This window comes from Pelodiscus sinensis, chromosome 5, assembly GCF_052426305.1.
Source record: "Pelodiscus sinensis isolate ZL-2025 chromosome 5, ASM5242630v1, whole genome shotgun sequence".
Taxonomy (NCBI): Eukaryota; Metazoa; Chordata; order Testudines; family Trionychidae; genus Pelodiscus; species Pelodiscus sinensis.
This window is the reverse complement of record NC_143056.1, coordinates 110,648,987-110,669,677: the sequence shown is the minus strand read 5'-3', so window position 1 is coordinate 110,669,677 and position 20,691 is coordinate 110,648,987. Positions and strand designations below refer to the sequence as shown.

The following is a 20,691-nucleotide window of genomic DNA, read 5'->3' as shown; positions in this document are numbered from 1 at the left end:
GCATTCAGACATAATATGACCGACTACATGACTGAACATAATAGATATTAATGTAGTCACAAGGATTGGTTCCCTCCCTGCTTTTGATCATACAAGGAACAGGGGAAGCTATAATCCATTGGACTGAATACAACTTGAGAGAGCTGGGAAGCCTGGTTTCTCTTCCTTATTCTGCTACTAACTGGCTGTGTGACACTGGACAAGTCGTTGAGTCCAAAATGATAAAACATGGAGGACCAGGAGTTCTTCCTTCCTACCCTGGTCTTTCCCCAGGACCACACTTGCTGTCACAATGCAGCAGGGCAGAAGGATCTTTTCTCTTGTCTCAACCAGGCCCCCAATATGACACCACACCCAAGGCAGCAATGGTAGGAGGAGACCTATGTTTCTTGTCCTCATCTCTTCTTAGCCAGCAGCACCAGAGCCTCGGGAGGAGGGGGGAGGAGAGAGACAGAGTCTTCACGGCATCCATTACTCCCCTGCCACTTTGTTTTGTTCTCGTGACATGATTTTTTAGATGATTTTTGCCAAACTGAGGTGGAAAGGCACCTGAATACAGAGTACAGTGCTTCTCAGTTCTTAATAATTCTCTGGCAAATATATCCTTAAACCCATGTGGCTTCCAAGTACGGGGACATCTGGTCAGTAGCTTGAGAAAAAGCTAGTAAGCCACCAACTTGATGAATCTAAGCAAAACCTAGAGGATGAGTTTGCAGGAAAGAATGAACCAGTTGATATTCCAGAAGCTCTGATTATAAAATGAATTTCTGAGTCAGTAATGAAGGCTAGGGTCTTCAAGGGAGTCTAACAGTCAGGCAATTAACTCCAATTGACTGTCTTTGGGAGCTAGGCTCTTAACTCTTGAAAATCTCATCCTAAGGCCTTGATCATAATGTATTATCTGTCTCTCCTCTACTTTTGACCTAAAAATTACTGGGGCGGGGGGAAGAAATTTCCCCTCAGGACAACACAGCAGGAAAGCTTAATACATGCCATTATTGGAAGAGGTAAGGGAAATTATCTAGAAACTAGAGGAAGAGAGGCCATGATTTCATCAGAGTACATCTCCAGCAAGCAGCTGCAAAAATAGGACCAACCTCAGGATTATGTGGGAAACAGGAGCTAACTGTGGGACTCCAGGACTGAGTCAAAGGCCTCCCCTAGCCCATAAACATTTGTGAACCAGGGCTTACTGAGGCATTAAACCAGGATTGCAAACATAACTGCTTTAAAATTGATGCGTTCGCTGCACATTAAGCCTTTGTCCCCCTGGAAGACCAAAAGCTGTGAGACTGCAGTTCCACAACTTCACAGGCAAGGTGAGAATTTTAGCATCACTGAGGATACAAGACAAGTGGGAATTCAGAAGGAACAGAGTTTGGGTTTTTAAATATTTTTATACTTGTCTCCCCATGAACAGACTGAAAAGTGTCCCTTAGCCACCAGCGTCTCAGTTGCACCTTCCTGAATCCATCAGCGTTAAAGATTCACGAAGGCAACATGATGCAGACATTATACAAATGCCACAGAGCACCTGCTTTCTCTGACAGGGGAAGGTTGAGGTCCCTGACCATGAAGAAACAGGATACTTAGTGAACAGTTTTTGGTGTCTGTATTCACACTCTATGCCAATTTTATAACTGTTCTAGGTGAGCAGCTAGATGTTAATGCATGCAATCTCTCTTGTTCTGATGTAAGGAGAAAAAACCTACTGCGCCTATTGAGTCTGACGTAATGTTTTACCTATCTTCAGGGGTGCAACTAGCTGATCTCTGTGTGTGGGGAGGAGAGCATGCAAGCTATAACTTTAGTTCTCCCCACCCCCCGTTACGACTTTCCTCTGAGCATTATTGCTTAGCTAATGTTAATTATTTTACCACAACTTCTCCATGTATTAAAGAGCAATTAAATAAGTTTGCATAGTTAGTTGTGACTAGCATTTCATTTGAAGAACCACACAAACAGTGATGTGTTGCAAGTCAAAAATCATCTCTCCCCAAGTTACTCATAAAATCAACTGTCCCGTGGTTTCAGTTTGAAAGCAATCACCTGCATTGCTTAGCATCCCATAATATAATTCTCTAATTATTCAACATGGAGATTTGTTGAGACATACATTATATCGTAAACAACCGTATACATACAGTCTCATGCAATCTTGCTTTCAGGCCAGCCCCTGTGCCCAGGACCTCTGAGAAGGGGGTGGACCATACAAGCCTGCGTTCAATTGAAATGACTGCCAAGTTTGTTAAACATTCTTGCTTCATTATAGACTGCAGATAAGGTCAGGGAAGGGAGCTGAGGATGTGGGGGGCTCCGGGCAAAGGAGGGTTGGGGGCTCAGGAATTCGGGCAGGGAGCTGGAGCTGGAAGACTCAGGCAGAAGGAATGTGTGTGGGGGGTGCAGGAATCAGGGCACAGGGGGGCTAGGGAAGCCCCTGATGGGGGTGCATGCACCTTCAGCCAGCACTTTTCACCTGCTTGGATGCCTGCTTCTTAACAAGGCAGCCTGTAGGAGCCCAGCTGGGAGCAGCTGCAGCAAAGAAGCTCCAGCCCCTCGGCTTCTTCTCACCAGAGTGCCGCACTGGGGTGCAATCACTTACTTTCACCTCTGGATTTGGGTCACCCTGTGGCCATTGGACTGCATGAATGGCTTGTCCTGCATGCCCCCTAGTTGCACTCCTGCCTATCTTCTAGTTTTGGGATGGGAGAAAGAGGGAATTTTGTTGTAAGCAGTTGGCTGGATCAGCTTCTGCGTAGCTCCTGACTGAATACCAGAAAGCCAGTCCCCAGGAAATGAATTCTTTGTAGCATCCCCTGCTAATTATGGGGAAATTAACTGGATATTAGATGTGAAACTATTGTGTCACTTCATAACAGGAATTATGCCTGACTGCTATCATCATGGGGAAACATAACACTTAGTTCAGAAACCTCTCACCTGATCTCGAGAATATGGTGTATCGACTATCTGCTTATCAGTGCAAGCTGCTAGAAGAATTTTCATTGCATTCAAGTGAAGTAACATCTCGCAAGCCATTGTGTCAAAAAACGTAATATTGGCAAGTGCTGCTGAAGCTAGAAGAAAAACTTCACCAGATGAGGCCTCTTGGCACAATTCTAGAAATGCAGAAAATAATTTAATTAAAATAAATCATTTACTCCTCCAACATGAAAAGGTTTGTATGCAAGTTAAATATTCCTATGAAATGAATATTAGGCATTTCTACTTGCATTTTTGCAGACTGCACAGAAGCAGGTATGAATGGTAAAATAAATCTAGAATACAAGTCTCGGGAGCGTTCACTTAATTCGTGACCTAGGCTATCACACTTAACTTTCTTATTTGGAAGTTGTTCAAGATAAATGTTATATTCCTAAATAAAATGAGATGCAGTCAGCAGATCGGAAAACTAATGGATCCATGCGAATAGAATTCTGCAATTTATCTTACCGTTCCTAAAACCTTTTTTTTTTTTACAAACTAAGCCTATCCTGTGTATTTTTAAATTTTGCAGTCTTCTTAAAAAATGCTGCAGACACAGCTATTATTATATCCTCCTAAGTGCCTTTTAATTCATATACACATTTACTTTAACTAGATCTGAGTCACCCAGCAATTTCATTTCAGTGTTTTTTAAAAATTAAAAAATATGAAAAGTCACTCAATCACTCAGCTATAAATATTCCAAGGAAACTGATGATGGGACTGAAAAGGCTTTCCCAAATTTGAGTCATTCTATTCCTGAAGTTTATATTGCTTAGGTTTGGTACATTTTATCATGCTTCATCTGATGATCTGGCCATGTCAATAAAGGAAATAGCCCTCATCTCACTGAGTCATTTTGGCATATTCAGATCCATACAGATTCATTTTGGCATATTCCTGGCTGGGCACATTTGCTGAGCATAAAGATTGCTTGACGGGTAGCAAAATAGCTCAACAAACGGATTATGAAGCATAAATTGACAACTGAGGAAGTTGGATTCCCTTGTACTTTGAAGATGTGCCACCCCCACCTCTCCTCCCCACACACGCACAGAGTTGAGGAGTCACCTCCCTCAACTTGCCCAGGGGCCTGCCCAGGCTGTCAGCTCCCCTTTTTACAGGTTTCAACATTTTATTCAGTACTAATCGGACTGTTGACTCCAGATTTGTGAGTGTTATGCACTTACATAACTGGGCACTGGTAATGATTATTTCATCTGTATTGTGTTTGTGAACGTGGAATGCCTGGGCAGAGTGCCAGCTGGGTGGACAGATCAAAGTTTTTCAAAATATGGAGTGATTTTCAGGTGAGTTTTATTCTCTCCTCTTGGAAAGATTATGATGTGCAGGCTTTTACAAAAGAATTGCAATGACTTCTCAACAGGTAATGTGACAGACCTGCTTAAGAGCATGTCACTTATCTGTAATGGATTAAAGGTCCAATGCCCTAGCTGGTTGCATGAGCTCAATGGGTCAGAGCAGAGACCTATGTATCTCTTCTGCAGGTTATGCATATGATGGATCCAGTATCTGTAATGTATGCAACTATGAATTGTTAAGGATAAATAAACATTTATATCTCTAAGATGGAAGGAGTAGATGAAGCCCTTATCGGCAGATTCTTGTACTAGAGAGGCTAGAAAACAGTATTAAAAACTAAGAGTATGTCTATATTTAAATATCCCGGGCTTTAATTGCATGTTCCTGGCCGTCGCCATTTTTAAATGCCCCATACTTCGAACTACCTTCCCGCAGCTACACGTGACACGGGCTAGGCAGTTCGAATTAAAGCTCCTAATTCAAATTACCGCTACTCCAATGAGGAATAACAGTAGTTTGAATTAGGAGCTTTAATTTGAACTACCTAGCCCGTGCTGCATGTAGCCGCGGGCAGGTAGTTCGAAGTATGGGGCATTTAAAAATGGCGGCGCCCGGGAACATGCAAATAAAGCCCGGGATATTTAAATCCCGGGCTTCATTTGCAAGTTTGAATGACTACATTAGCCACCCTAGTTCGAACTAGGGTGGCTAGTGTAGACATACCCTAAAAGATCCCCAAACTAGCAATGACTAAATAGAGATGTTAAAGACATCTCAGACCATGAGAGTAGCTTCTTAATTTACAAGAACATTCGCATTAGCCCCAGATAAAGGCAAACCCCAGACACTGCTGTATTTCATTTTTGACTGGAGTATGCATGTTATATTGTTTGGAGTTACAGAGATTAGAAAGAAATTACTTGGAACACAGAGAGCTGAAAGCAGCTGCAAGTGTCCATTTATTCCATAACACCAAACTAAGTAGAACCAGCCCAAACCAGCTGCACTCACCCCCAGTGACCTAAACTAGTTACTATAAAAACAACAAGATCTATATCTACAACAACCCAAAACACAACAATGTGTTTTGGTCTTCATCATTATATTGTACATGTCATGACTACATTCCCCCTCTTGTTTTTGCATGGACTGAAATGCTAATGAAAAGGCCACTTTCTAATGCACAAAACAACAAGTTATATGGTAATTTTTGGTATAAAATATCATACAGTTGTAGAAAAACCGATGGGTTTGATTCTTGACTCACTTCACCAGTTTTATCCTAACAGTTCTCCTTTGGCTTCTATATCGTTAGTCCTGATTTACACCAGCGTAGGTGAGATAATCATCAGGCCCAATGTTTTAAGGTCTCAAATGGTAACTGTTTTTGCAAATACATTGTAGTTGAACTTTGGCTCAGTCAAGAACATTAGACTATAGAAGCATTTCCAACTTCAGGCTTTAACACAATAGACCTGTTCTACATAGATTTCTACTGTGAAACATTATAGGAGCTAGAACGACAAATAGTCCTTAGAGAACATTGCAAAAGGAGGTAAGTTTGTTTCCAACATCAGGTTCGCCCCCCCCTCTCCATCCCCCTGTTTCCAGTGAGTCTAAGGAGAAAGATGGAAAACAAGCCCGATACACTTACTGACAAGTGCTGTAACAATGTCCTCCATGTTCTCCAGAAAGCTGCTGAGATGCTGAGTGACAGAGAGCTGTGGAGATGTAATCTGTGCAATGACTGCTGCTGCTTCAGCATGAGTGGCTTCAGAATGGGTACTATCCATAAGAATGTCAGCCAAGCATAATATCCCATCAGCCTTGGAAAAGAGGAGAGAACAGTCGGATACAGATTAAATATTGACACAAATATTTGCACAACCAAATTAGGATTTACCTGTGGGCACTGTATACCACTTATAGAACTATTGAGCTCATTTCTTCTCAAAATTGACTTGAACCTTAGGGCTCAATGACATACCAAATAAAAAGTTATGAGAATTAGACTTTTTAAAAATGAAGTGCAACATAGAAAAATTATCCTCAGAATATAGTGTGTGGGGCGGGATCCCCCTCCAAGCTTTTATAACATACATACAGCAACTGAATTGATTTTGTTCAAATATAACGAACATGTTTTGGCGGGGATCGAAGCACAGAGAATCCCACTCTAAATAAGAATTTGTCAAAGCTAGCTGATACTATGTCACAGTCTCTTCTAAGTCCCTGTTTGTGCATGTTACTTCACTAAACTTACCCAACCCTGCAATGAGCTCCTCACGGGTGTAACATTGAAGAACTCATTGACAATGCACCAAGGAGTCAATGCAGGATGAAGGCCTAGAATTGTCACCCTCTAGCCATGACAGAAATAGCAAGATTGTCACAGACCAGCAGTTTCTGGGAAGCTTACACAAATGCAGTATAGACACATGCTATCTCAAACAAGAGATAAAGCTACCAGTTCCTTACAAGTTTTGCAAAGTAAAATCAAATAAAGATTTGTATAGTCTTGTACGTCTGGAATGCCTGATATCTTCAAAGTAAGTTCCTTTTAGCAGGCATAAATACACACCCAGGCATACACACTTATTCGATGTCATAGTGTAGCATTTCAATATGTAACAAGATCCAACAGAGCATGGTGTAAAACAGCCAACACGAGACAACTCATACTGTAAAAATTAATACCTATTATCTAGATAAACATCAGGAAAGAGTCATGGAATACCTATGGACAATATCATAATCAATGTATTTGTAGACCAGTAAAACTTGTTTTCTGAGGGTACGTCTACTCTGCACAGCTATTTTGGGATACCGAAAGTATCCCGAAATAGCTACCCTGTATCTTAACAGAACGCCCGTTATTTTGAAATATTTTTCAAAATAATGGGTATGCTATTTCAGCATCCCTGTAACCCTTGTTCCACGAGGGTTAAGGGATGTCTTAAAATAATGTTCAAAAGCTTCAGAGGGGTAGCCGAGTTAGTCTGTAACAGGAAAAACTTAAAAAACAACAAATAGTCTAGTAGCACCTAACAAAACATGTAAATAGTATCATGAGCTTTTGTGGGCAAAACCCACTCCTTCAAATGACCACATTTTTTTTAATAATGTGTTATTTCAAAATTTGGCACTGTGTATATTTGCATAGCGCAAATTGCGTGCCTTATTTCAAGTTTGGGGTGCTGTGTAGATGCATCCTAACTGTCCTACATATTCTTGAATAATTCACCATGTTGCTATGTAGGTAGGCAGATGTGCTTATTAAGGCTGTTTTACATTTATGAACACAGAAATTGCACACAATTATACAGATTTTGTTCTCAGTTACATCCATGTAAATCTACAGTAATTCCATTGATCTAAGAGTAACACACAAATCTCAAATAATTGACTGTCGAATTCAGCCTGAAGTTAAAATACATTACCCTTTTGGTAAGCTTTGTTTGGAAGCTCCTCTAAAATCTATTTTTCCATTTGCTTCTTTACATTATTTCTGTTCTCTATCAGCTCATGGTAGTTTGACAGATTTTTATAACTCTCCTTTACAGACTTGCCTCCAGGAGGAAGATTCAGAGGGGAACCAATTTCTTGCTCAAAATTTAACTGGAGGTGGAATCAGCATAATAAATAAAGGGGGTTGTTGATTCAATATCTTTTACTAAATATTTATACCTCTACTTTATGGGAAAGCCACCCCTTAAGAGACTCTCAAATATCTGTGTGTGGCCAAGATGTGTTTGTCATCGCCCAGTAATACTACTGCAAATTAATAGGACTTCCCTGAAGAAATTACAGCTTGTGCAGTGCCCCACAGCACTCCTATTAGCGAACAAAGCACATCACATCCATACTTGGAACACCAGTTGCTGCCTAGTCCTTCCTGAACTGAATTTCAGATTCTAGTCTACAAGGTACTTGGCTGGGTCTAAGATAACTCTGGGTACGTCTACACTACAGCGCTAGTTCGAACTAACTTAGTTCGAATTAGTTAATTCGAACTAAGCTAGTTCGAACTAACGCATCTAGAACTAAAAACTAGTTCGAACTAGCGTTTTGCTAGTTCGAACTACTAAGTCCACATTGAGTGGACTCTGAACAGGGCTTAATGATGGCCGGAAGCAGTGCCGGCAGGGCATAAAAGGAGGACTTAGAGCATGGAGATACTGTCTCAGGCTAGCCGAGGGCTGCGCTTAAAGGGTCCCGACCCCCACCCCGGACACACAGTTCTAAGGGGTGCCCCGCTTGCAAAGAAGTTCTGGCTTGGAGTGCCCTGAGTGCCCACACTGGGCACATCACACCACTCGGCCATCAGCCCGGCTGCACTTGCCGCAGGCTGCCATCTGGGGAGAGGGAGTAATTGGGGGGCTGCAGGAGAGCTTCCACCCCCAGAAGCCCGCAGAGCCAGCCCAGTCCTCCCCATCGGGGGCTCGTACCCCATTCCTCCCTCACCTCCTTCCACTTGCCCTTCCCTAGCCCCCCTTCTTATTGATGTACAAAATAAAGATAACGTTTCTTCCAACATTGACTCTGTCTTTATTGAAAAAAACTGGGGGAGACTGGGAAAAGGAGGTGGGAGAGGGGAAGAGAAAGGCTGGGAGAGGGGAGGGCAACTAACATGATCAGGGGTTGGGAACAGGTCCCAGATGAAGAAAGGCTACAGAGACTGGGACTGTTCAGCTTAGAAAAGAGGAGACGGAGGGGGGACAGGATAGAGGTCTCTAAAAGCAGGGGTTGGGTGGAGAGGGTGCATTCAGAAAAGTTCTTCCTGAGTTCCCATAAAGAAGGACTAGAGGACACCAAAGGAAAGGAATGGGTAGCAGGCTTGAAACTAGTAAGAGAAAGTTGTTGTTGTTGACAAAGCAAATAGTTAACCTGTGGAACTCCTTGCTGCAGGAGGCTGTGAAGGCTACAACTAGAACAGAGTTTAAAGGGAAGTGAGATAAAGTGATGGAGGTTGGGTCCATGGAGTCCTATTAGCCAGAGGGTAGGAGTGGTGTCCCTGCCCAAAGTTTGTGGAAGGCTGGAGAGGGATGGCACGAGACAAATGGCTTGGTCATTGTCTTCGGTCCATCCCCTCCAGGGTCCCTAGGGTTGGCCGCTGTTGGCAGACAGGCTACTGGGCTAGATGGACCTTTGGTCTGACCCAGTACGGCCATTGTAAGCTCAGGGCTCAGTGTCGGGGGTCTCAGTGGACCCCCTTGATTTTCATGCACACCTGGTCCTGGGTGGCCAGGCTGGCAGCTCTCCTGCCCTAGACGGCCACTTTCCTGTGCCTAGTGCGGAGATCGTGGACGAGGTCCACGATGTCCGCACTAGCCCAGGAAGGTGCCCGCCTCTTGCGGTCCAGGGCAAGCTCCCGGGAGCCGCCAGCCTGGTCCCGGCAAGAGGGGGTGGACTGGGGGGCATCGGGTGGGTGGCTCTGTGCCGTGCCAGGTGCAGGGTCTGCTAGCTGGGTGCTGGCAGGCTTGCACCTGGCACGGGCACCGTAGCCAGCCCGTGCCCCTTTAAGGGGTCCGGGGCCGGGAGGGGGGCATAGAGTTTCCCTGGTGTTGGCCAGAGTGGCCACCAGGGAAACCTGGGGAGGGCTAGCCTCCCACTAGTTCGAACTAAAGGGCTACACAGCCCTTAGTTCGAACTAGCTAGTTCGAACTAGGCGTTAGTCCTCGTAAAATGAGGTTTACCTAGTTCGAACTAAGCGCTCCGCTAGTTCGATTCAAATTCGAACTAGCGGAGCGCTAGTGTAGCGCATAGGAAAGTTAGTTCGAACTAACGTCCGTTAGTTCGAACTAACTTTCTAGTGTAGACATACCCTCTGAAACTATCTGTTCATGACCCTTCAAGGCAGCTAGCAATACTCCAAAGAGACTCTTGCATGTTGCACTAGAGTAGCTCCAAGATAAGGCTCTTATACGTAGGTCTCTAATGCACTAAGATTTTTAAAACTCTATAAGACAACATCAGATTGAGTATAAGCCTGACTGCCAAAGAGCTGAGTCTTACATTTAGGCCTGAACATAAAGCCTCACCCCAGAGAGCATCTTCCTAGGAGCAACCCACCATTTCCAAAAATGAAGAATGATAATAGGAGGAAAGGAGGAAAAAAGGAAGAAAGCAAATATAACTCTTGCTTCGCCATCTTCTCAATTACTATAGAGAACTCTACTGTAAGTTCATTAGATCTTAGCTATATCTTCATTTGTAATTTTGGGGCAAATAAATCCCTGGGGGAGTTTTTTTTAATCCCTGTATTTTAAACTGTGTTGTGGAGCTCCAAGAGCAAAAAACAGGAGCTTATTGTTATGTGTGTGTGACTACAACAAACCCACATCAAAAATAAGGAAAGTGCCATACCAGCATCAAGGGAAGCTTTGGAAATGTTGCCATGTTGGGCATGCGTATTGCTCTCTTTAATTATGAAGCAGTACTTGAAGATGACAAAGAGAGGAGACTTAGATTTTGGATGTGTGGTTTTTCTGATTATTCCCCGATGCCCCTCAACTCCCTATTTTGGCACTTTTCAGAGATATCAGGGAGCAGAAAAGATCTGAGCAGCCTGTTTCACAGTCAGGAATCTAGCCCCATAAATCAATGCCAGGAATGGCTTCCTGAGCATACTCTGTTGTTCTGAGGACTGGCCACATTCTCAGTTGTCTAACCACCACACGTAATAAAGCAGTCAAGGCCCTGGGCTTCTGGAGAACCCACTGGTCTAATGCACTCACCAGTCATGCAATTATGGCTTGTGGAGCTACTTCATTCTCTTCAACCAGTCAATGTTTCCTTACATCATGCATATTTTTAATGTTCAGTCATTCATCTCTAAATGGTTTGTTTAAAGCTTCTCTTGTTCCCATTTTAGTTATTTATTAATATACAATGCCAAGTTACCTTAATTAAATGTCTGAACAGACATAAATTACGTTGTTTGGTAAGCAGTGGCAATTTCTGCACTCTAGACGATCTATCAGCTTCTTGGGAACAGGAATTACCCTCTTGAATATCAGTGATTTTAAAAGGGATGTGATTTTAAAAGGGAAATATAAATATTCAACTGGATCTCTAATAAAATCAACAAATGAAACATCATCCCTGTGGGTTATTTTCCAACTGATTACAAACGGTGTTACAGTAAAAAAATGACAAGAAGAGATACATTGCTTTTAAATGTTAAATTTTTTTAACAAGTTTTCAGTGCTAATCTACCTAGAGCCAGATATTTTCTTCTAGATATGGCAGAATTCTACAGCTTGAAACTGGAGATTCACCGAACTCATTTAGCTTCAAGGTATATTAATAGAACTCTGTCAAAAATCAGTATGTCTTCACAAACTGATTTGCTAGCCAACGTGTGTTAGACATCATTAGCAAAAAGTAAAAAAAAAACCTTACTTTTGTCATCCCGAAGCCTTCTGGTATCACACCTTGTTTGGGATGAAAAAACGCTAATAATAATAGTCAGTTTAAAAATGTTATGTATATTTCAAGAATTCAAAAATACTGCAGTAGAGCCTAGCTCAAGTATTTGGTAATGTGTTACACTGACTTTCACTTAAGTCCCTAGTTCAAACCCAACACATGGCACTAACTTGCACCTTTGCTGACAGTCTGAGCAGCCTGGTTTCCTGTCATAATGGTGTCTGTGAAGAACTACAGCAGGGTCTCTTTGTTTCTGCTACTGTGAAGCTTGCCAAAAGCATCTCCTTGAAAAGTGCAACTGTAGATGCCCTCTACCTACCAACAAGAATAGCCAGCTCTAGCAGGACTCATTTTCGTTCCCCTGTCACTCACTGCTCTGTGAGCAAGAAGGGAAATATACAAATTCCTTATTTCCGTCTTAATACTTTACTTTGAGCTCTGGCCACATGCAGCAAGTTGGTGGCATCAGGTGAGGAAACAGGAACACAATGGCTAAAGAATATTCCTGAACACTGTTTTACATTTCATTCCCATGTCTTTGCAAGCCATATACTTTTTAAAAGTATCACTAAAAAGCAGCAAACAAGCAGTGTACAACACATAGTAGAAGTGGAAAACGCAGACCAAGGACACCAGGGCAAGTCTCCTAACTATTATATAAATGATGATGGGGAGTATTTTATGTCTCTATTGCCCAGGTAGTCACTCACATCTTTGTTTCTTCACCAGAAGCTCTCCTTTGCCCCAAACACAGGAAGCTCCATGTAACTAAACTGATCTTCTTCAGAAGTATGTTCTGACTCAGAAGAACCTATGATTCCACTGTGTCTAAATATTGCAAATCTGAGGATTAGCCCACGAAGCCATCCACAGGAGCACTCCTTCCTAGGCAGTGTAATACCTGATCCCCTCCAACATACTTTAGGTTTATTTCCTCAGTGGCTTGTATCTTGTATCGTCATATGCATCTGTGCAAAATAGGTGTAAAATGCTACCACTTGTCTTAGAGGAGAACTTGTGATCTGGGAGAAAAATTAAGAGGGAAAGTGACAGACTCCATTAAGTCCACTAGAGAGATTTCACTTCTGCTATCCATTATATATGGCAAATGTTCAGCCAGCATGGTGATGATTTGTAGTAAAATGCCCTAAGATAGAGTGCCTATTTGACTTAGCTGTTTATGGGCCTGTGGTTTATATTGATTTAGTGCAGAAGCAAAAGACTATGCAAAGTACAAGACAAATAGAGAATCAACCCACGGTATGTAAAAGACATGCAACTAAATAGAGCTTCTGCCCAGTACTAGCTGTTCATACCTAAAAGCCAGTATTAAAATATAAAGGACAAATGGCCTTCCCTCAGCTTGTTAATGACTTTTGCTTTGATACTTTTAGTATACTGAGTTGCTGCATGTGGAAAAGTAGTCTTGATTTAATAGTAAGAAAAATATAAAAAGGATCTATCCTGGCTGGCCTGTAAAAAGATACACTTGATATTTTAGACTTATAAAAGCCAGGTTAGCCATCTCCCCACCCCCCCACCCCTTTTGCAATGACGCAAATTTAGCCCAAAATCTGCTTTTATGCAGTTTTGGCAACCACCTTTAAAAAAAAAACTCCAGCAACCAACACCATTTATAAGTGTCCAATAATAAATTTTAAAATGACAAGAGAACAATCTAATAAAAGCACTTAAACATCCAAAAAGAAACTGCTGCTCAAAGCATTTATATAATTAGCTTTCACACTGAAAGGAACTTTGGAGGGCTGCCCTGTTTTCTGCTTAATTCTGGTGAGGTAATCAGATAAATGTCAAATTTGTTCAGCACCTTGGCAATACAAAAGGATGGGCAGGAAGCATAACACAAACAAAGGAATTCTATTTATGCAACAAGATCCTGCAGAGACTTTGCATTTGAGGAATGTTATTTGATTTTATTATGTACATCGTTATGATATTTATTGGAAAAGCACAAATAGCTTCAATTCTAAAAGATAGCCTTATTATGTATATTTAAGTGGTGTGACAAATAGGAACAGGTGATCAATTTCATGTGTGGATACCCTTGGAACGGAAATGATTCCCAAGAGTGAAAAAATGTAGACTTATCCAGGGATGATTTTATTATAGGGGGTGCGGAGGGTCATGGAACCAAGATGTAAACCCTGCATACGATGGAAACCATTTCAAGTCAGGGTGTACAACAGCATCTGCACCAACCCTCTTTTCCAGCATCTAGGGCCTTATCTTCTTGTCAATACACTTTTATTTCTCAGAAACATTACTTGAAAATAGGGTTCTATAACAGCAACTGGGCATTTAATGAAGTGGCTAATATGGAATGTCTGAAAAGTTATCTCATCTTTACTACGACCCATATTGGAAAACAAGAGCCCTTCTACCTTTATAACCACCCGCTAATTTCTGTCTCCACCCACAAATTGTACCTCAGCAGGCCTTTTCCAAAGAACTGATCACTTGACACTCCCTGCCCATCCTCCATCAACACCTAGTTGATTACTATTTCCTGACCTAAGCGCATAATGTGATTCCCCTTCCCTAAGATGATTCTCAATCTGACAAGAAGAAATATCCTTAATGTTTATCAACTACTTTCCCGGAGACTCCCATAGTCAACTCACTTGGATATTCTAGGAACCCCCGTCTGGGTTCTGCTGGGGAGAAACAGCAGTTTACAGCAGAAGAGAGGCACAGCTGGAGGGAGCATGAGCTGTGCTATTGAGAGAAGAAATGTTCTTTGACCAACAGGTACTGTAACTGTGAAAAAGGACTAGAAGAAAGGAACAAAATACAGGAGTAGGTAGCACTTTAAAGACTAACAAAATAGTTTATTAGATGATGAGTTTTCTTGGGCCAGACCCACTTCCTCAGATCAAATAGTGGAAGAAAATAGTCACAACCATATATACCAAAGGATACAATTAAAAAAAAATGAACACATATGAAAAGGACAAATCACATTTCAGAACAGAAGGCAGATGCGGGGGGGGGGGGGGGCGGGAGGAAAGGAAGGTAAATGCCTGTGAGTTAATAATATTAGAGGTGGGGAAGGGTAGATGTCTGTGAGTTGATGGTATTAGAGGTGATAATTGGGGAAGCTATCTTTGTAATGGGTAAGGTAGTTGGGGGTATTTGTTCAGCCCCCTGTGGAGAGTGTCGAATTTTAGCATGAATGCCAGTTCAGAGGATTTCCTTTCAAGTGCAGATTTGAAAGTCTTCTGAAGTAGGATGCATGTGATTAGGTCATTGAGACAGTGTCCTTTCTGGTTGAAATGGCAAGAAACTGTTTTTTCTTTGTGATCCTGTCTAATGTCTGTTTTGTGGGCATTATGGGTTGTAGTCCTGTATTTTGTTTCAGCTACACCAGACTAACACGGCTACATTTCTATCACTATTCTAGAAGAAAGGAAGGGAGAGAGTGAAGGAAAGAGGAAGTGGGATTATAAGGATAAAGGGGACTGAAAAAGAATATGGGGAAATGCCTCAAATTGTGTTTCACAATTCACAGGGTAAGTGACCCACATTGGGGGGTTGAAAATGGAGACTGCTTCTCAAAGGACAACATTGGGAGGAATGGAAGAAAAATATCAGTTTTTTTCTTTGTTCCACACTTCCTATGTATTAGTGTTTAGCACCTGCAATTTAATGCCAGAACAGAATAGCTCATAGCTACAGGTAATGAGATGAACACTATGGTCCTTGAGAAACTAAAAAGCAATGCATTCAGTATCAAGGCAGAATAGCTGAAAGCTTTAGAGCTGGATTACAACTCGAGCATAAACCGTACTGAAAACTTATCATTGGGGAGAGGAAAAGAGGGAAATGATCCCATTTTGTCTTTGTGAAGAAGAAAAATTCATTTGCATCATTAGCACTACGTTGCATTTTCAAAACTGTGGGATGAAACATAAAGTGACCTTCCACTGTATTGCAACTGTTCAAAACAGAATACAGTGACATACAATATATCCTTATTTTAATGAATGGATATTTATGAGCATGAATCCCTGATCATCAAGATGGAAATATATCCTATAATTATAATCGTATAATGCTTCATCTTTACCGTGTATGGATTTTTTTTAACTCATCTTGCACGTTTTAAATGCAAAAGGCCCATTTTTGCCTGCAATTTCCACTTTAAAATTATGAAACGAGACAAAAAATAATTCCACCTTCCACATGGCACTATTTCATATTTCAGCAGTTGCCAGTTTGAAATGTTGTCCAGATCCTCAGCAGGTGTCAGCTGGCATAGCTCCACAGACTTTGAGGGAGCTCTGCTTATATACACCAGCTAAACATCTGGTCCACTGTTATTAAATCAAGAGGATACAGAGTAAAGGCTAAATACAATTGTTGCCATTAAAATCTTTACAAATGCCATTCCAGGAAATTAGTGTTGGAAACACAGGATTGGAAGAAACTTCCTGGGTCACGGAGGCCACTCACTTTCTACCACAGGCAACCTAATCATATAGCAATGTTCATAACCTGAAAGCCACTGAACCAAACTCTCAAGCCCTGTATATAATCAGCACCCCCAACACTACTAAGTGCAATTATTTTTATGGCTGCCATTGAAAAAAAGAGGCCTTAGGAATTAATTATCTATACCTCCCCCTCCTTTTTTATACAGTAAAATATAGTGTGAAACTTCTTTCAGGCCCATCAGCATCAATGGATTTAAACCTAATGGATACCAAATTCCTGGCATCCGTTGTCATATTTTGTTTCAGTTAGTAACTGATACTTGAGCCATATCATTTTCCAAACTAGCCTGGAGTTTTGAATTTTCTTCCCCCAGAAGGCAATTGCATTATTTAAATTAGGAATAGTTTCATTCAAAAATGGCTAACCCAGTAGATCTTGCAACAACAACCTAAACCTACAATTAATAGGAAGGATCTTGTGTTTCATTTCTGATTGTGAGTGCTTTGTTGGACAATTTTGCAGAGTCCTATAATATTGGAAAGAAAACTGTTGAGGACTAGGGACTATTCTGCATAAGGTTCTGAACAGAGGGGACATTTTAAAATATTTCCCAGTTTGTAGTCATTCAATATTTTGTTGGTACTATACTTGCTGCCCTCTGTTAGTGTATCCGTGCACGACCTCCATGCCTCTCTGCTAGCCAAGTTGGAAGTTTTAAAAACAACAGCAACAATATCAGCTGGAACTTGTGTGGGTCAGCTGGAAGGTCACGGTCTTGTGCAATGTGGAGCACTGACCCTGTTTTGGTCTGCATATGATACAGTTCGGGGTTAAGATTTGCCAGCCTATGTGAGGGCTGACTGACCCCAAATCAAAAGGCTTCTATCTTATCAAGCCCTAGATTTCTCTGGCTTAATACACTGATTTATTTTTAAAATGGTAGAAATCTATTTGTATTTGTAGCTTTCTCTGATGTCTGCATTACAAATTCCACAAATTATGGCCCTGTTACTTTTAAATAATGAATAAGGCTTTACATTTTGTACTCCAGGTCTGCATTTCATTAAAATGAAGCCACAAAAGAATAAAAATGGACCAAGCAATATAAGATGAGAGAAAATGTCACATAAGATATAATAATGCTGAACAAGATGCTGGGAGCTGAAACCTGAGTTTAAACAAGGACTATACATTAGCAGTTTCCATGTAGCCCTCATTTTTATTTACCCTGGGGGATCACAGTCTCAGACAAAAACTACTCCTGTATACAAACAAGAGAGCTAGATCTATGCATAGTATGGCACTCTTGAAAATGAGATGTATTCACTGAAAAACATGTTCCGATCATCTAGTTTTAAATAAATAATGTCATGGGCACTTGATTGCATGAGCGCATATTATCAAACACCTGGTGCCTGCCATTTAGAAACAAGAGCCTTATTTCAACACATTTGATTACTTTGTATTTTTGTTGAGTCTTTTAGAGAGATACTGTGGATTTTGTGCTCCGAAAGTGCCTGTCAATATATTCCCAGTAAGAAAAAAAATTAGGACTCTGCTGGTGCATTACAATAATGAGACACCCTCTCCCTCACCTCCCCAGATCAAGTAAGAGCTGGACTTAGGGCAGGGAAGTAGTCATTATCAACTAATCTAACTCCTAATATTGCCTTTTCCCATGAAGAAAAATACATACTCCTTCTTTTGCTTTAGATCAATTTCCCTGGCAAGAGGCCTGAACTTATTCAAATCATACATTGTGTTATAGAGGATCTTTGGGTAATTTGAAAAAATAAAATGGATGGTAAATAGCAGTACATCTGCATGTGCCAAAAAAAAACCCCACATTAAAATACATTTTTCACACAGACCATCAAAACACATACAATTAAGTGAAAGTTGGCCAATCCATCCTTAACCCAGAGCTGCATGCCACAGGGGTTATGGCAGAAAGCACAAAAGGTACTTTAGAACAAGCAGTGCAGGGATATGCAAGGTTGCCACTTTCCTCATTGCAAATTTAAGGCTTCAATCCTGTAAATGCACACATATAGGCAGGGGCTTGTACAGCCTGTTTTCCTGTATGTAAATTGTCCCTGAACCAATCCCATAAATGAATTCTTCTTCAGTATTTGCCATACATCTCTCTCGAATGTTCCTCATTTCAAGGTAGTCACACATTTTATTCTAAATGTTATCAACAAGCAAATTTGTCTCTCTCTCCTGTCCCTCATAGATACACTTTTAATATTGAATATAATTTACATCAGAAACGCAGAAGCATCAAACTGAGAGTATAGAAATGATTATTTACACTAAAGAAAAGAATCCCACGGCATCTTAGGTTTCCTGCATGAACTATAATTTTTGCCCCTCATTTTCAGTCGTCACATATAGTGTCTCTAATTTGGGCCTTGGCAGGAGAGCTTTTAAACTTCATTGCTCTGTGGCCTGGATATGGTTCATCAAGAAGTTCTGTCTGACAACTAGAACACTTTTTTAGTGGAGTACATGTACAGTAACCAGATGCAGGGTAACAATCTGATATTTTCTTCAAATAATAGTTACTAAGTATATAAAGCAGCCATAATTGAAAAGGAGATTTTAAAATTGTTCATAAGTGACAAAACTCATAGTATTGGCTCACTAACTTGCCAATATTCCCTTTTTAATATATTTTTTTATTTATAAAACCACCAGTGGGCATCAGGAATTAATAAAACTGTTTGTTCAGTCATGCCTTCAAAATGGCCTTGCAGTAATTTTAACAAATTGACTTAAATATGTGAGCTCCGGATCTGTGTGTGCCAGGTTTCACTTGTGAAGCTTTACAATAATGGTTTCCCATAGAAACAGTCACAGCACCTTATCCATAAGACTAGTGAGTAACTTTAGAAAAGAGTTTGGGTTGTAATAATGACAAGGGGCATGACCAGCTTTATGATGATGAGAACTCAGTAAGTGGCCAAAGGTTAGATCTCTCGCTGGGATATGTCCGTATAATTTCATTGACTTCATTTGAGTCAGGCTGACTTAGAGGAGCTGAAAGATCTTCTCTTAGGCTATGTCTAGACTGCAAGCCTCTTTCAAAAAAGAGCGTCTAGACTGCAAGCGGAACTTTCGAAAAAGCAAGCCGCTTTTTTGAAAGAAAGCAGCGAGTGAGTCTGGATGCTCTCTTTCTAAAAAGCCCTGTTGGTATTCAAGAACGCCTTTTTTCGAAAGAGCACTTTCGAAAAAAGGCGTCCTTCCTTGTGAAATGAGGTTTACCGCCGTCGAAAGAAAAGCCGCGTTCTTTCGATTTTAAAGAACGCGGCTGTAGTCTAGACGCAGGTGAAGTTTTTTCGAAAAAAAGGCTACTTTTTTCGAAAAAAAACCCCTGAGTCTGGACACAGCCTTAATGGGTAGAAAGATCATTTTTGTATCCTTCAATTGCCAGTTTATATCGTGGTGTTTACACCAAAATATTTCAATGTGGTAGAACAGTCAAGCTTAAATTCAATTGTTTACGCAAGCATCCATGCTGAACAAGCATTCAGAGACCTGCTGACCTGGTGGGGGGAGGGATAAGGGAGCAACTGCTCCAGGGCCCAGAGATCCTGGCTGCCACCACAGCCCTTTAAATCACTGCCAGAATGCCATGTGGCACACTCCAGGCAGTGCTAAGCGCTGCAGGGGCTGGTGAGGTGTGCTCCAGGGGGTGCTGAGGGCTGACCACACCCCTTCCACTCAAGGCCCTGCCTCTTCCAGGAGCGCAGAACTGCTGCCACCCTCCCACCCACATTGCCCAGGGCCTGATGTGGCTGTCAGCTCTGCTGGAGATACGCTATGAACCATCAGATGAAATTATGTCACAGCTATATCACTTCAAAATTACCTCATATTTCTTCTTTGCCGAACAAATGCTGAAAATGACAAGGATATGGCTTTTGTGTCAGAAACAAGGAGAGAGGCTAGCATGATGAAATCATTATACCAGCTGAATATTCCCTCCTCCTTCCTTCCATGCTGTTTGCTTTCTTATCCATCGAGGTTCTGATATAGAAAAGCATCCTCAGTCAGGACAGCATTTAGTAGGCAACCACCAATCCACTAGATTATGGTGGACACACGAGATGTCTAGTCGGGTACCTGATGAATCTGCTCATGGCTGACAAGACCAATTTGAAAGCAACACAGCTACCTATTTCACAGATCCATGTGCTGTCTGAGTTGGAATCCAAGATTACAGTGTGCTGCTTTCATCTTTCTCCCTTTGCTTCCATCGTCTGGGTCAAAGCTGCTTCCTGCTCAGCTGCACCCGGTCCCAGATATTCCCTCTAGATTGCATAGGATTCTGCATGCTCCTCCCAGATTGAAATTGAATGACTTTATATCATTTTTACTAACATCACGTTACCACCCTAAAAGGTAACCCCACTTTAAAGCCATCATGAATCATGCTATATAAATTATTCTTGGGGATAAAGTCGCCTCCTTTTCTTCTAACATGATCAAGCC

The 20,691-nt window shown here is 41.4% G+C and overlaps 1 protein-coding gene across 4 annotated transcripts in view; it reads right to left on the bottom strand.

Annotated features, from left to right (window-relative positions):
• INSC (INSC spindle orientation adaptor protein) overlaps positions 1-20,691 on the bottom strand; it is a 278,332-nt gene that overhangs the window by 38,946 nt on the left and 218,695 nt on the right. For all 4 annotated transcript variants that reach the window (XM_025186251.3, XM_075928031.2, XM_075928027.2 and 1 more), the window contains 2 exons: positions 5,963-6,134; positions 2,941-3,119 (listed from right to left, as the gene is read on the bottom strand). In XM_025186251.3, the coding sequence (XP_025042036.3) occupies positions 2,941-3,119; positions 5,963-6,134 (351 nt within the window). The remainder of the gene's footprint in view (positions 1-2,940; positions 3,120-5,962; positions 6,135-20,691) is intronic.